Source organism: Podarcis vaucheri, assembly GCF_965113315.1.
Source record: "Podarcis vaucheri genome assembly, chromosome: W".
NCBI classification, from domain to species: Eukaryota; Metazoa; Chordata; class Lepidosauria; order Squamata; family Lacertidae; genus Podarcis; species Podarcis vaucheri.
In genome coordinates this window covers 28,330,164-28,346,914 of record NC_138757.1, presented here as the reverse complement: position 1 = coordinate 28,346,914, position 16,751 = coordinate 28,330,164, and the positions used below count along the sequence as shown (strand labels likewise).

Genomic DNA, 16,751 nt, shown 5'->3' with positions numbered 1-16,751 from the left:
TCAGATATACTGGACGGAGGCCGTTTAGGGCTTTAAGGGTCAGCACCAGCACTTTGAATTGTGCTTGGAAAGGTACTGGGAGCCAATGTAGCCCTTTCGCCTCCACTGTTGCTCCTGAGTAGCCAGTGCGCCCCGTCGGGGCCTCAAGTGCATGGAAGCCAGTCTCCAGCTGGGCTGATGAGGATGGGACGTTTCGTCTTCGGGCTGCGCCAGGAGGTGGGGCAAGCGGAGATCTGCTCAAAAGGCCACGGGGGGGGGGGGAGCACTGCCCCCATCGGGTGGGTGGGGGTTCTGACTCCCGACGCCCCACCCCATGGGTATAATGGAGCCCTAACTCTCCACTCCCCAGCGCCCTCCTTCCTCGGCTGGGCGCTTCTTACTCCCGCCCACACCCCCACCTCAAGAGGCGGTGGAAGAGACTGGGCTAGCGCAGCCTCCCCGCCCAGTTATAAAGGCGGCTGCCCTCCCCTGCCCATCGGTCGGTCGGTCGGTGCCGCTGCCAGTCCGCCCTTAGGTCCCGGACCCGCCGCCACCATCACCGCCGATTAAGGCTCAGACGCTGCCCGGCTCTCCTACTTTCAGAGGAGATGATGGATTGCTCCTACGAGGATGATCTGGACGAGCTTTGCCCAGTCTGCGAGGACAAGGTATCCGGTTACCATTACGGACTGCTCACCTGCGAGAGTTGCAAGGTAAGGGCCGGCCGTCGAGGGACAGCGACCCGCTCGGGACTGCCTTCCGCAGTCGAGAAAGGGGCTTAGTGGTCTTCTTCTTAGGAAGGAGAGAAGGAAGAGGTTTGAGATCAGGGATCCCCAGATTTGGACCCCCAAAAATATTTCAGGGCAGCAGCGTGGGCTTGTGGGGTCGGATGGCCTTCTTTTTTAAAAAATGCAGGCTCCCCCTTCCCCAATGAACTCCGCTCCAACCGCCGACTGAATAATGACCCCCGGATGGGATTATTATAATAAATGCCGCATTGAAAATTGGCTATCGCCCTGGGCTTCTTAACTGCAGCGCCCTAAAACACCCCAGAGCAAAACCGTCAGTGCAGAAAATTATGGTGGCGTATTTTAATACATGACGCTGGACGTGCGTATTTAAAAGAGGTTCATCCAGTGGCGTAGCGTGGGTTGTCAGCACCCGGGGCAAGGCAAGTAATTTGCGCCCCCTAACCCGTGGATTTGCGCTCCCGAACCCTAACCCCCAGATGTTGCGGCCGGTGCGGCCGGCCCCCCCTGCACCCCCCACGCTACGCCACTGGGTTCATCTCTCGGCTAGGGATGGGGTTTACAAATATTTGCAGGGCAAAACGGTGAGTACAGGATTGAAAAGGAAATAATTAGGATGCAAACAAAATTTGAATTATTATCGCTATCACTGCTTCATGGTTATATGAAATAGTGATAAATATATTGTTAAATATATTTTTCTTAAGCACCAAGCCATCCACATCGAACTCTGGATTACCCAGCGCTTCAGAACAGTATTTCATTAACCCCAGAACCTTTCCCATATTCTGTTGAAAATCCCGGTACATATTTCGACCTGTAGAAGCCGTCACTCTCCCGGCTCAGCTGGGGAGGGTGGGATATAAATAAAATTTATTATTATTATTATTATTATTAATTTTCTCGGGCCCATCTCTGTAGCGTAGCCCCACAACGCTCGCCCTGTAGAACCCACAATACGGCCTCAGTTCCTTTGGGGTTTTTGTTTTCGATCATTTGTGATATTTTAGAGGCCACAGGAGGACTGCGAATGTTTATCACTTCTCTTCGAACCCCGATTTTACGGATGGCGAGTTTTAAGGAGTCCGTGATCCGGCGCCCAAAATCGCATGTAACGCCGATTTGATGTCACTCCCATTCAGGAGCGATAGGTTCCCTAAGTCTGTTCCGGGGAGGGGGTGGGGGCCGGGGGCAAATGCTTCCCCTGCGGGGCCTTTTCGTCCCTAAAACTCTTTTCGAAAAATGCGCGGTAGGAATTCTTTGGAAATCTTCTCTGAGAATGAATAAAATGCTTCCGGAATAAACGAAATCGACTGGTTTGCGGGCGACTCGATCAGGAAATGTGTCCGGGAAAATGCATCCCGGTCTGGAGTTCTCAAAATGTGATTCAAAGAAGGAGATTCGTCTTTTGGGGAACCACAAGTCTTAGCAGTTAATATTATTGAAAAACTGAACCTAGGGGGGCGTTTGGCGGTTGGGGATCTGGGGACGCTTTCTGGTGAGCAGCATGTGCACGTCGGGGTGTGGATGTGATGGCAATTATTTTCCAAGAAAGTGCCTTGTAGATTTTTAGGCGCGGGAAAATATATGGCTGCGCGAAAGACGCCCGAGGACCCTGCGCGCCTCTTTCCCTGGAGTCGAGGGGGTGAACCAAATGGAGCCCCGGAGCGCTGCACTCGGCCCTTCTGTGCAAAAGGCCTAGTGGTGCTCAAGACCAGACCCGGCTGGCCCGCTCCGTCCTTCTCTCCAGGAACGGGTTTGCGCCAAACAGGGTCTCCGGAGGCCACCAGAGGACGATGCTCGGCAGGGGCCCCTGCTGGGAAGGGCCGCTTTGCAAGCAGTGGGTGCGAGAAGGGTTAGGGAGAAATGGGGGGGGGGGGATGAGGCGAATATTGCCCTCCACCCCCCCCCCAAATGATGACACCCAGCAAGGGCATCCCTTTAAAGTGAGGTTACAGGGAACCAGGCATAGGGCCTTCTCGGTAGTGGCGCCCGCCCTGTGGAACGCCCTCCCATCAGATGTCAAGGAAATAAGCAGCTATCTTATTTTTAAAAGACATCTGAAGGCAGCCCTGTTTAGGGAAGTTTTTAATATTTAATGCTGTATTGTCTTTAACACTCCATTGGGAGCTGCCCAGAGTGGCTGGGGAAACTCAGCCAGATGGGCGGGGTATTATTATTATTAATAATAATAATAATAAAATAAAAATGTCTGTTCTTGGTCATTTTTCTGCTTTGTGGATTTATTTATTTGCCCGGAGAGGGAAGACATTATTCTGTTTTTCTTCATTCAGTTCGGTTTAGTTTCTTTCCAGTTCCCGCGTCCTCCCTTGCTGTCTCTAAAGGTGTTTTTGCCTGCTTGCTTGTTTTGAGACGGTGCTTTTGAGATTCACACCTTAATGGTAGGATCAAGGAAGGTGGGGGAGGGAGAGGCCCAAAGACGGAAGGATGTGTCTCGGGGTATGTCTGTCACATTTGTCGTGAGGCTCCCACAAAGGAAGGGCAAGGTCCATGGAGTCTCTTCAAACTTCCAGAGGTTCCCCCCATCATGTGTGTGTGTGTGTGGGGGGGAATCGGCAGCTCCAGCTTGAAGGCCCGGCCGCCCCCACCCTCACCACCAGCGAAAGGGAGATGCGCTTTCCCTGGGGGACTGATAATGCCCTAAGCGCCTTGCGGGGGTGGGTGGGTTGCCAGTTAGGTCCTGTGAGAAACTCTAGTCTTAAGAAACATCTGCCACCCTGTCTCAGTCTCTCGCTGGAAAAAGTGTATTCCTTCACTTACACTTCAGAATTATAATTAGAATTAATAAATGTATTGCTCACTCTTCACCAGTAGGTCCCAGGGCGGCTTACAACAATCTGAAATTCAGAATTAACAATTGTGTGGTAAGCCGGCACTGCTCCCCCCCCCCCCCTGGTTCTTGCAGTTTAACATCCTGGCTGAAGGTTAGATTCCAGGAGGCAGAATATGACAGGGCATGGGGTATCTGCAGACAGGTGCCGGGGCTGAAGCGAGGGGGCCTGGGCAGTGGAGCCAACTGAGGAACCGTGCCCATCTTGCATTCTGAGAAGAGGCGCGCTCTTGAGGCTCCCTTTCCCCAGGGTAAGGCCACCTCTTCTAGGGATTCATCCCTGGAGCTGAGCCGTCCCCCCCGTTCTGAGTCGAAGATCTTTTTATTTAATTGCCCGAGGTTGTGACGTCATCGGCGGCGTGCAGAAGTTCACAAGACAAAATGACTTGCAGAAATGTGCTTTATTTAAAATAATCACAATATAATGTGATTCTTCTCCTTATGTGAAGGTGGTGATGGTGATGTGATGGAATTGGAATAATAATAAGAAAAAAATATTTTTACCCCGCCCATTTAATTGGGTTGCCCCAGCCACTCTGTGGGTGGCTTTCAGTATATATATATAAAATAGTAAAACACAGTAAAACATTACACCTTATAGAGCTTTCCTATACAGGGTTGCCTTCAGATGTTTCCTAAATGTTATATAATTACTGATCTCCTGATGGTAGGGTGTTCCACAGGGCAGACGCCACTACCGAGAAGGCCCTCTGCCTGGTTCCCTGTAGCTTCGCTTCTCGCAGTGAGGGAACTGCCAGAAGGCCCTCGGAGCTGGACCTCAGAGTTTTGGGTGCTTGTCGCCCCTCCTTGATAGGAGTCAGGGAGGTGGCGATGGTGGGGGCCAGAATGCGACAGCTTGATTAGATGCTAATTATATTGGAGCTGTGGTCCCCAAAGGGGTCCCTGGCTTCCCAATTTTCCTCTGCCCCAGTCAGCATGGCCACCGGACTGGTTAGGGGTGATGGGAGTTGTACCCTTTGCTATCAAGTGCTTGGGTCCAGGGTGCTCCGGTTATTGTCCCTGCTCAGCCTTGAAACTCTCCCCGGTTGTGCCACATTTCCCTCCTCCTCTCACTGTTCCTCCATCCCTGCTTTGCTCAAACGTCTCCCTCTTCCATTTCCGAGCTGCCTCATGTGGATATGATATGATATGATATGATATTATTTCACTCCTGGTGCGATGTGTGGTCTTCTGCATGTAGTTCCAAACTGTGATAATTTACAACAGGTACTTTATAATAAGCAAACATCCAAACGTGGAAACTATTATTATATTTTAAAAGCCACATGTTCGATCTCCAGCTTTTCTAAGTAGCGCTGGGAATGACCCCTGCCCGTGAGCTCTGCTGCCAGTCCATACAGGCAGTGTTGAGTCAGGTGAACCAAAGTTCTGCCTAGGTATGAAGCAGATTTCCATTTTCCTGAACTGCTAAGACCAAAAAAATTAACATGGTATAAGCTTCTTCATCAGATGCATATGGGGACATGACTCTTGGGTTGTGGTATTGTTTAGAGATTGTTGTTGTTGTTGTTTATTGTTTATGACTACTTTGGAATGTTTGTAATTGTGTGGGTTTTTTTACATGTTGTAAGCTGCCTTGAATATGGTTTTAACTTTGGAAAGGCAGCACACAAATAAAATGATTGAAAGACAGAGAGAACGTTAACTGAAATCAGAGGGAAATTAAATGGATTTATGATTACTAATAGTATCACTATCATCTTACAAAGGGCCCCAAAGTATCTATCAGCTGTAAAGACAAAAACAGTCTATGCCCACAGACTCACCACCAGAGAGACATGGCACAAAAGAAATAAACAAGGAGGAAGGCAGAGGAAAGCAAGTGTTGGAGCAGTTTCTTCCTAACTGGCCCACGGATGGGGCCAGGTTGGTCTCCCCTTTGCAGTGTTGCTGTTCCTTGAACAGTCCTTCAGATACCCGTGATAAAGGATGCAAAAATGGTTACAGTCACCCTTCCCAGAGCAGAGTTGATGATCATAATGCTTTGGTACATGTGTAGTGGGATACACTCTCACACATATTCAGGTCTCCCGATTCCACCCTGCCGCTTTCCCAGTTGCCCCTCTTGTGTCCCAAAGAGCACCAGAGGGAACTGGGTTTTGAGACAAGGAGCAGAGCTAGCTATCTAAACACATTTAAAAGGACACAAAATGTTAATTGGCTGAATGCCTGGCTGAAGTAAAACATTGTATTGGAGGTGACAGCCGAGCCTCCCTGGGGAGAGCATTCAGCAAGCGGGGAGCCACCACTAAAAAGGCCCGTTCTCCTACTGCAGCTCACCGGGTCTCCAGTGGAGGGGGCAAACGAAGAAGGGCCTCAGGTGGTACAGTCTTCTCCCTCCTGCACCCGAGCTTCATCTGTGTCGGGTTCACCGTGAGTTCCTCAGAATCATAGGCTCTGCTCTGGAAGGTCTGGCATATTTACTGTACTAAAGCGAGAGTTATAATAATAATAATAATAAATTTTTATTTATACCCCACCCTTCCCAGTTCAGAAAACCGGGCTCAGGGCGGCTAACAACAAATTTAAAACACTTAATTGAGGCAACAAAAAACAGCTTAAAATACAGTATAAAACGTGAATAACAATAAATTCAGAATTCAAAAATCAATTGGGGGGGAAATCCATCCAACAAACATTAGATGATCACCAGGGCTAGCTGGCTGAGTTAGTCCTATTTGGGCCAGCGAGGAGACCAGGGGAGAATGAGCTGTGGGATCCCAGAGCAGGTAATCTTCATAAAAAGGGGAGGGGGAGGGAAGGAAGGGGACTAAAAGATTAGGCTATGTTCAAATTGAAAGCCAGGTGGAATAGCTCTGTCTTACAGGCCCTGCGGAAGGAATTAAATCCTGCAGGGCCCTGGTCTCATGGGACAGAACATTCCACCAGGTCGGAGCCATCACTGAGAAGGCCCTGGCCCTGGTGGAGGATAATCTGACTTCCTTAGGGCCCAGTGTGGGAATGTTCAGGGATGCAGGAGAGGATATATTGTCTGATTATATCCTTATCCAACTTGTGTTAACAAGTTCCCCAATTTCAGCAGAGTAACACATTCCCCTTTATTTTAAGTTTGCAACGGCAGCGTTTGCTCAGGCTCGCTAAAGCCTCTATAATAACTGTTCTGGTAATTTCGCCTTATTCCCTCATAAAATAGAAGAGACAACACAGTCTTTTACAAAAGTATAAAAAGAGTTTACTCACATTCTGTTCACATTCAGATCCCAGAAGGCAGACTTAGCTTAATGAAGTAACATACACTTGGAATCTATCTCTTAAGAAGACAGTCCCTTTGTCCTCTCTTGGGAAGCCAAGAGGGCATCTTTGGCTTAGTAGATGTTGTGTCTTCGATGCATGTGGTGAAAGAGAGAGAGATGGCTGCCCTGCCCTGTGCTTTTGTCATTACCTGCACAGGTGAGGCCACACCCACCTCTAGTCACATGCAAAGGAAGTCTGCCCCAGCCCAGAAGGAAACAGGAAGTTTACCTGCTGGCTGGACAAACATCCCTCCCCATGTGTAAACATGTTCACTCTAGGAATGTTGTACTTGACTGCTCTTGTGTTTCACATCCCACACCCAGGACCTCTAAACTATGATTATTCATGGACCTTAAGGACCTCTGCAGGGCATACCAGGAGAGGTGATCCCGTAAACAGTTCCACTGGGCATACTCAGAGAGCATTTTTGAATTCTCCTCCCAAGTGACAGCTGCTTTGGGCAGGGTGGGGTCTTCAAGGCGAGGAGTGTGGGACCCACCTGTGATCCCCGTTTCTGGGGAATTCTTCGCACTTCCAAACTCCTTGAACTTCTCACACTTTCCCCGCACATTTTATTAAGATGTGGTGTTAAGATGTTAAGAACGGTGGACTCATAATCTGGTGAACCCGGTTCGCTTCCCTGCTCCTCCACATGCAGCTGCTGGGTGACCTTGGGCTAGTCACACTTCTCTGAAGTCTCTCAGCCCCACTCACCTCACAGAGTGTTTGTTGTGGGGGAGGATGGGAAAAGGAGATTGTGATAAAGCGGGATATCAAATCCAAACTCTTCTTCTTCTTCTTCTTCTTCTTCTTCTTCTTCTTCTTCTTCTTCTTCTTCTCCTCCTCCTCCTCCTCCTCCTCCTCCTCAGGGCTTCTTCAAGAGAACTGTGCAGAATAACAAGCACTACACGTGTATTGAGAGCCAGAATTGCAAGATCGACAAGACACAACGCAAGAGGTGTCCCTATTGCCGATTCCAGAAGTGCCTTGTGGTGGGCATGAAACTCGAAGGTGACTCCAGTTGGCATAGTCTTGGGCGGGCGGGAGGGGGTGAGTCTTTGCAACACAGAAGGTAGGTGCTGACGGGAAAGTGCTTTCTGCCAAGTGGGTGGGGGAGGGATCCTGACATCCAGCCTATGTCCTGGATGCTGCTGCCTCTGAGCTAACCGCGGCCAAGAGGGTTTCTGCTCCAGCCCAAACAAGATGTGGGGACTTGAGACTTGACATGGGCGGGGGTGGGTGGAAGGACTGGTGACTTGACTCCTACCAGCCATTTTCTTCCTCGTTCCCCCTCTTAACGCCCGTTGCTTTTCTACCTCTGAGGGGGCGGGGAAGCAAAACATATAGGTATACATGCATTTCTTGCCTAGAATGCAAAACCTTCCCTGGCCAGGACGTGCGTTTTTGAAAAGAGCACGCCTCCACACACAGCGTCCACCCAAACAACAGTGCCAGGTGGTTTAAAAGAGACTTTTTGAGATGTTCTAGATCTGCTTCCTTTATATCTTTAGCCTCTTTCCCCTCTACCCACCCCGTCCCCCAGTAATCCCCCCTTCTCCTTCTGCTGGGTTTCCATGTGTCCCGCGTGGGTCTCTAGAAGAAGGGCAGGGACCTTACCCTGCAAGGACTCTTGGAAGTGAGACCATGTAAAATGTAAAGGAGCTGAGTGCTTTTTCTGTGTATGCTGTCAAGCTTAGTTGCAAGCCACAATATCCTTATTACTATTAATTCAGTGTTCCATTTGAGTGGAGGCCCCCTAAGGCCGTTATCGTTGGGAAAGTCGGGTAATGATGACAGTATTCTTGTGGTTCCTCAGGAGCCAGTGATGGTAACCAACCTGGAAGGCTTTAAAAGAGGATTGGACGAATTCATGCAGGATGATAAGGCTATCAATGGCAGCAATGCTTTCAGACGTGCTCAGATCCTGCTTGCATGTTTCCCATGGGGGTATCTGGGTGGCCACTGTGAGAACAGGATGCGGGGCTGGATGCCCCCCCCCCTTGGGCTCCTCTTATGTTCTTGAGGCAAAATGCCTGTGCAGCCTCTTCTGACGCTCTTATGTCCAAGGAGCGTTTCGTGCCCGCCCCACCCACGTCATAATGCTGACTCTTTGAGAAAGGGCTAGCAATAGGGCGATAATTAAATCTGACAGGAGTCCCTCCCCACGTCTCATTGCCCAGACCCAATTCCTGATGCTCGGTGCGCTTTGCTGGAGAAGTCCTGAAAAAAACCCGCATTTATTTTTATACTGCTTTTAAAACCCGACTTTCCAGCTCTGTTTCCACTGAGTGGTCTGAAGACTGGTATATTTCCCATTTAGAGTCTAGCAATTAAAAAGCCGCAGTACCGATTCAATGCACACTATTTGCTGGTACTCCCAGTTTAAAACCCGACTTTCCAGCTCTGTTTCCGCTGCCGCTGCCGCTGCGGGTTGCTGTCTTGTTCCTGGGGACCTTCCTGCCTTGGAGAGCTGAGGGCTGCCTGTAGCTTGCAGCGGCGTGGCAGCCTGGAGAGCAGGATGGAGCGGCGGCTTTGAACAACATAAAGTGAAAGCAAATTCCTCCATGGGGTGGAGAGGAGGAGGCGAGGCGGGGCGCTGGTCCCGCGGGAGGCTGCTCCACAGCATAGTAGTCTAGGTCTGGAAGGACACGTGTCTCCGGGAACCAATTGGGGTTTCAAATAATAAAAACAAGATAAAAATAAACACAGAGAGAGATCATATGAGAGCCATCTTCGAATACATAAAGGGCTGTCGTATGGAAAATGGACCATGCTTGTTTTCTCCTGCTCCGGAGGGTAGGACCCGAACCCATGGTTTCAAGCGACAAGAAAGGAGATTCATTCAGACTCAGCATCAGGAAGAAATTTCTGACAGCCAAAGCTGTTCGACAGTGGAAGGGTCTCCCGCAGGAGGTGATGGTCTCTCCTTCCTCGGAGGCTTTGAAGCAGAGGTTGGAGAGCCACCTGTCAGGGGTTCCGTAGTTGTGATTCCTGCACTGTGGGAGTTGGGCTAGACGACCCTTTGGCTTCCTCCCAACAAAGCCCAAGTAAAGACTACCAATTTTATCAGATCATTAAGGCTAGTTCCATAGTTGCCAGGCTTGCGATGAGGGTTGTCTTGAAAATGATGGTTCTGTTGCCTATGTCATAAAGGAATGCCAAATCATATAAAGTGTCCGGAGGTTCTACTCGTCTTCAAAATCTCAGATATGTGTGCTTCTCTCCATTAAAGCTGTATTCCAGAGTGTGTGGTACAAAGTGTCCAGTGTAAGATTTTGGGCTGTGTTCCACTGAGTTGCAATTATTATTATTAATATTAATTAATTAATTAATTACATTTCTAGACTGCCCTTCATCCGAGGATCGCAGGGCAGTGTACAATATAAAATCACAAAAAATACATCCCTTAGTAACAATTAAAAAACAACGTCCCCCCACAGTTTAAAAGGCCACAGATGATGATGATGATAATTATACCCCACCCATCTGGTTTGGTTTCCCCAGCCACTTTGGGTGGCTTACAGCATATCTAAAAGCATAATAAAATTAGCCAAAGGCCTGGCTGAAGAGGAATGTTTTTGCCTGGCACTTAAAGATATATAGAGATGGCACCAGGCTAGCCCCCCATGGGGAGAGTATCCCACAAGTGGGGAGCCACCACAGGAAAGGCCCCTTCTCATCTTGCCACCCTCTAGATCTCTCGTGGAGGGGCCACATGAAAAAGGGCCTCAGAGCTTATGGATAGAAGCGGTCCTTGAGGAGTGGTGCTCCTGAGCCATTTAAGGCTTTATAGGTCAAAACCAGCACTGAATTGGGCCTGAAAACTAAGTGGCAGCCAGTTGAGCCACAGTTGGCATTATATGCTCAAACTGTCTTATTCATGCTGCCAAGGTCATATATAAGACCAATTCTTTTGACAATATATTTACATTTGTATCATCAAAAATATTCAGTAACATTAATTTTGGGCAACGAACAATAGTTTCTTTAGCAATATTTATCATTCATGTCAAGAATAAATTCCAAAAATCTTGCACCAAATTACAGTAAATGATAATATGTACGAAGTTTATTGCAGTCCCTCCAACTAGTAGGTGATAAAGAAGGAAATATTTTTGACATTTGCAAAGGAGTGCAGTACCATCTGTGAAATAATTTCAAGGAGTTTTCCCAAAGAAATCTGGAAGCAGATTTTAAGAACTGTGATTCCCAAATTTCATTCCCGTCCTTCCCAAAAAATCTCCCCATATTTGTGTGCAAATATATAGTTCCCATATCTTTTTGAGGGGTTCCATAGATCCACTGATAACCTACATTAAGCAATATAGAGTATAATTAAAATCTAATCCTTTCCCTGCTCTACCAATTGTAATTTTCAAATTTTGTTAAGGGTGATTGTCCCTTCACCATCTCCAGTTGCACATACAGACTCAGACATGCTTATGGGTGAGCTGTGTGATAAGCCAGTGGAGATAGGGTTTTTGTGTATGTGTGCGGGAGATACTTTGTACATGCTCAGAAGCACCCTCTACACATATCCCAAGGCATGTGGATGAAAGCAGGCAGTGCCAAGAAGGCGTGTCTGTGTGTTTGTGTGGGCACTAGGAGTATACCAATTTCCTGTATCATAATGGGATGCACTTTTGCTTAAAAACACTGAAAAAGGGACTAATTATTCTCAGTTATGGAAAAAGGTTGCCCTGAAATGAAAAGTTGGAAACACTGTATATGTAAAGTTATTACTCATAACTATTAGCACTTTTTAAAACTACATGGAACTGTTTATAACTTTTACAGCTGCCTGGAACTTCCTAAAACTGTGGAGAATGTTCAAGAAGAATCCAAATATTGGTCTATAGGGAAAGATTTGTGGGCAAACAACTAAACTTCTTAATTTTTAATATTTCTTTCTGTGGCAATATACAATTGTGGTTGGAGAAACCCAGCTGGATGGGTGGGGTATAAATATAATCATAAACATTACAATGTCACACAAGATCCTCAATTTATTCTCAGCAATAAGAAGTGATGAACCATGTATAAAACATTGTACATGTATTAGAAAATTTGCAAGCTCTATTTTTCCTGTATACATGCTATGCATAATACATTATACAGTTACATATACAAAAATTGATGTATTGATTTCAGGGTGACCTTTTTTCAAAAGGTTTGGAAATGACAGTTCATTCCTTTGTTTTTAGGCAAAAGTTCATCTAACTAAGCTACAGGAACATGAGGTTGTAAAAAAGTTCTAACCCTAGCAGACACTTCCCTTTCCAAAGATCCCAGGGGAAAGGAATAAAAATAATATTAAGATTTGTTTTTTGTTTAAATCCCAGCAGTCCGGACATTTATTCCGGCAGGTGCTCAGCTTTTTCTACCATTGCAAGGAAATAGCCTCCTATCCTGAGCAGTACCGAGTGTCTCGGCCACGGTCCCGACTCACTGGAGTCCATTGGGCACGCCCATTGTGCAGCACCTGGCTGGCTGGAACCCCTCTGATGGCAGGCGCCATGGGGGGGGGGAAGAGATCTGCTCAGTGGTGAAGTGCCCTCACTTTGCATGCCAAAGGCTCCAGGTTCAATCCCTGGCACCCCCCCCCCTTAAAAGGACCCTTGGCCGGAGAGCTGCTGCTAGCACAGCAGACAATACCGGTGGGTTAGATGGACACCAGTGTCCGCCAGATTCTTCTGTTCTGTGCCTTGGCGGAGCAGGTGTGATGAAACCTTGGGCCTCATCCTGGAGGTTTCTGAGCTACAATTCCCATCAGCCCCAGCTGATGGTGGTTGATGGGAGTTGTAGTCCAAATATTTCTTTGTTTGCATTTATATCCCACCTCGTTCTCCAAGGAGCTTAAGGTGGCAGAGGTACAGGGTTCTCCCTTCCCGATTGAATCCCATCGCAGCACTCTCTAGCAATACCATTGCAGTGCCTTTGAGTGCCCATACCCTGTGATGCCTTGCGACTGGCCTTCGCGTGGCTTTATCCACCAGGGGTCGCCGCAAGGGGCGGAGAAGGGCTATAGTTCAGAAGGTCCCAGGCTTAGTCCCCAGGGACATCTCCAGCAAGCAGGGCTGGGAGAAGACTATGAGGGAGCTTCAAGCAAGCAGGGACATCTCCAGCAAGCAGGGCTGGGAGAAGACTATGAGGAGATGCTGCCAGTCTGTGGAGACAATTCCGAGCTCTATAGACCAGGAGTCTCTGGCTTGGCAAAAGGCAACTGCCCCACGTTCTTCTGTTCTTCTATTATTCTGCGTGGAGCAAATGGGCGCACGAAAAAGGGAGTGAAAGAGAAGGAGGGGCACACATTTCAACACGACACCCTGGTTGGGTGCTATTTATTCATTCCTTAAGTGTATTTATATCCCCTGTTTTCCTCGGAGGAGCTCAATGTGACATCCACGTGGCGTCCAGAGTGGCGCAATCTAATCCCAACGACAACCCTGTGAGGCTAGAGGCTAGAGTGACAAGCAGTGACTGGCCCGGGGGGCAAACTTGTATGAAATATTGTGGGAGGGCAGGTAAGCCCCTTCCTGCACACACATCACATCACTTGAGTAGCAATGCCCATCAACGGGGGGGACGGGGACTGTTCCCCTCAAATATTTTGTTAGGGGGTGGGCAAAGGGACCTCGACCCCTAGGAGTTGGCTTCTATTGACTGGCCTCTAATGCCACACCCAGGGAGCTTCGAGGCCGAGTGGGAGGATTTGAACCCAGGTCTCTCCCAGGTCCTAGTAAACTAATCACTATGCCACTATGACAGCAATTTTGGATGGCTTCAGGGCGTAGTGGTTTTTTAGCTTCTCTTTTAGCACGTCCCAAGGCGCTGCCTGGACTGCTAGTGGCACGACCAAAACTCGGGCCGTCTCGAACACCTCGGGCTCGCAGAGGCTGAGGAATAGGCCCCACTTACGCTCCTCTGACCCTTCCGTCAGCTCGTTTGCTTGGAGGCAGCAGCTGAACTGAGCAAGATAGGAGTCCCATGATTCAGAGGCTGGGGCAAATGGCAGTAGAGGCACGAGTGAAGCCATGGTTCCGATGCCGACGTGGTGGGCGATGGATGGAATACAGTGCTCTAGCCAGTATGGTCAGCTCTGAACTGGGTTCTGTTCAGTGATTTTGCTCAGTGAGTGTCCAAATGTGGCTGTGCTCTGATGTCCATCTGATCCCATCCCCGGCGCCAGTATTAAATAGTGGGTGGACATAGCAGACAACACAGAGATTTCTCCAAGTAGTTCTTTATAAGTAAGCTGGAACTGAACTGAACAGCAAACAGCTCAGCCGGCCTGCTTTTATAGGCAGCCGGCTGTCAACATTGTAACAACAGCCCAGGGTTTCCCGCCTAAATTAACTTACGTGGACCTGAGTGGAAACTATATACACAATACCCCTGTTGGCCAGGGTGAGAACTTCAATACATAACACTGGGCCTTCCTGGCCAGATTTTGTCTGACGCCTTTTCCCCGCTTTCTCTCCCTTTGCCCCTTCTTCTCCTCCCTCCCTCCTCCCTCCAGCCGTACGTGCCAACCGCATGCGGGGTGGCTGGAACAGGTTCAGGCCCATGTACAAGCAGGACCGAGCCATGAAACAGCAGAAGAAGGCGCTGATCCACGCCAACAGCTTCAAACTAGAGACGGCGGCCCAGCTGCCCATCGTGTCCCCGGTGCAGACGGCGGAGGAGTCCGGCGGGCTGTCGGCCTCGCTGCACGGCCTGAGCCAACACCACCAGCCTGAGGTGGCAAAGGGGCTACCCCCGGCCAGCAGCAGCAGCTCCAGCAGTGACAGCGGTGGCAGCGGTGGCGGTGGCAGCGGGATAAGCAGCTCCACTGCCATGACGGCCATCGACTATGAGTGCAGCTCCTACGGGACGCCCATGCTGGCCATGCCGGTGCCCTTGGGTCACGGGCCGCTCTCGGGTTACCACTACCCGCCCTTCGCCAGCTGGGCCATCAAGTCCAAGTTCCCGGACCCATACGTGATGCATCCAAACGAGGCAGCCCCGCCGTACCCCTACCCAGAGGTCTACCCCAGCGGCGGCTCCCCAGCCACTGGGGCCGACATGCCCGACGTGATCCTGAGGTTGCTGGAGCAGGAGCCCGACGAGGCGCAAGTCAAGGCCTGCATCCTGTCCTGCCTGCAGGAGGAGCAGAGCAAGGGCCTCCACAACAAGCTCAGCGCCTTTGGCCTCATGTGTAAGATGGCAGATCAGACCCTCTTCGCCATCGTGGAGTGGGCACGCAGCTGCATCTTCTTCAAAGAGCTGGAGGTGAAGGGGGGGTTGTTGCTAATCATGGGGCGGGGGATGAACCCTGAGAGGAAATGGCTTCCCATGACCTACATCTCCCCGACTTGGACATGTTTCCAGCGGTTGCTTTGTTTGGTCCCGGGGGTGGGGGTGGGTGGTGAGGCGGAAGGTTGAACTGTGGCTGGAGCTGGCTGAAGCGAGGCCTGCTTTGAGCACGTGCAGAGCTCAATGGTTAGAGTGTCAGACTAGGAAAAAGTTAACAGTAGTTTGGGAGCAAAATTCTCTTAGCAGTCTGTCCTGAAATGATGACGAACTTAACACCAGTGTGTACCTCACAGCATACCGGTAGTTTTGAGGATAAAATAGAGGGGAGGCCAAGCTAGAATATAAATGTGATATAACAGTAAAAGGAGGGTTAGGCAAATACATGGGGTGTAAGGTGAACAGTGGCTACTAGTCATGATGGCACCTCCAGAGTGAATACTAGTTGCCTGGGGCTCAACAGTGGGAGAGAACTGCTAACAACCCCCCCCCCCCCCCCGCAAATGTCCTGCTTGCGTGGCGAGTTCCTGCTGCCCCCAGTGGAAATAAAGACACATGACATAATTATTAAGGTTAATGGGCTAAATAAGGCCACAACTTTATTGGTTACAGGTGATGAACGGTATTGGCTTAGGCATTGGTCCTAACCGACTATATCCGGCTTCAGCCCATCAGCTTGAAGTCCGGGAAGGGTTAACCACCAGTAGGGGGAGTCCTGCTGATGCACATCAACTAGGAACTCCCCCAGGGTCACCGATAGGGGGCGTGCCTTAGGCCCTCACCTCTGGGCAGGGAGGTGGAGGTTTTTCTGGGGTTTTTCCTGGGTTTGGGCTCTTCTGTCCTCTTCCAGTGACAACCTATAATTTAATAAATTATATAGAGATGGATTTCTCCCGGTGATGGGAGGCTTGAGGGTGGCTCCAAGCAATGGGAATCTGACGGGATGGGTGCTGTGGCTTGATCTGGGCTGAGGTCTTGTGATTTGTATTTGAATGGCCAGCAGGGTGTGGATGGAGAAATCTGAGGCTGGCTACAAGAAAGAACCAGTGTGGTGTAGTCATTAAGAGTGTCAGACTAAGACCTGGGAGAGACCAGGGTTCAAATCCCCACCTGGCCGCCATGAAGCTCACTGGGTGTGATTCACTGCCTCTGTCAGCCTAACCCACCTCACAGGGTTGTCGTGGGAATTGAATGTGGAAGGGGAGAAAACCATGTACACCACTTTGAGCTCCTGGGGGGAAAAGCTGGGATATAAATGCTAATGCTAAAGCTAATGCTAATAATACAGTCATACCTCGGCTTGCAGACGTTTCAGGTTGCCCACCGCGCCAAACCTGGAAGTACCGGAACAGGTTATTTCTGGGTTTCAGCACTTGTGCTTGCGCAGAAGCACTAAATTGCGCTTTGCGCATGCGCAGAAGTGCCGAATTGCGACCCATGCGTGTGCAGACACGGCGCTGCGGGTTGTGGATGCTGCGGGTTGCGAACGTGCTTCCCGCACAGATCACGTTTGCAACCCGAGTGTCCACTGTAATAAAAAAAAAAGATAAAACATTTGAAGATATTAGTACTGTGCAAGTGATCAGTGCTGTGAATTGATGAGT

At 49.4% G+C, this 16,751-nt stretch overlaps 1 protein-coding gene across 1 annotated transcript in view; it reads left to right on the top strand.

Moving 5' to 3' along the window:
* Positions 1 to 461: 461 nt before the first annotated feature.
* The window catches only part of LOC309523368 (steroidogenic factor 1-like), a gene marked incomplete at its 3' end in the record, with an annotated part of 55,928 nt that continues 39,638 nt past the window's right edge, over positions 462 to 16,751 (top strand). Inside the window, exons 1-3 of the mRNA XM_082207144.1 lie at positions 462 to 692; positions 7,725 to 7,866; positions 14,375 to 15,126. Coding sequence (XP_082063270.1) covers positions 588 to 692; positions 7,725 to 7,866; positions 14,375 to 15,126 — 999 coding nt within the window. The 5' untranslated portion in view covers positions 462 to 587. The remainder of the gene's footprint in view (positions 693 to 7,724; positions 7,867 to 14,374; positions 15,127 to 16,751) is intronic.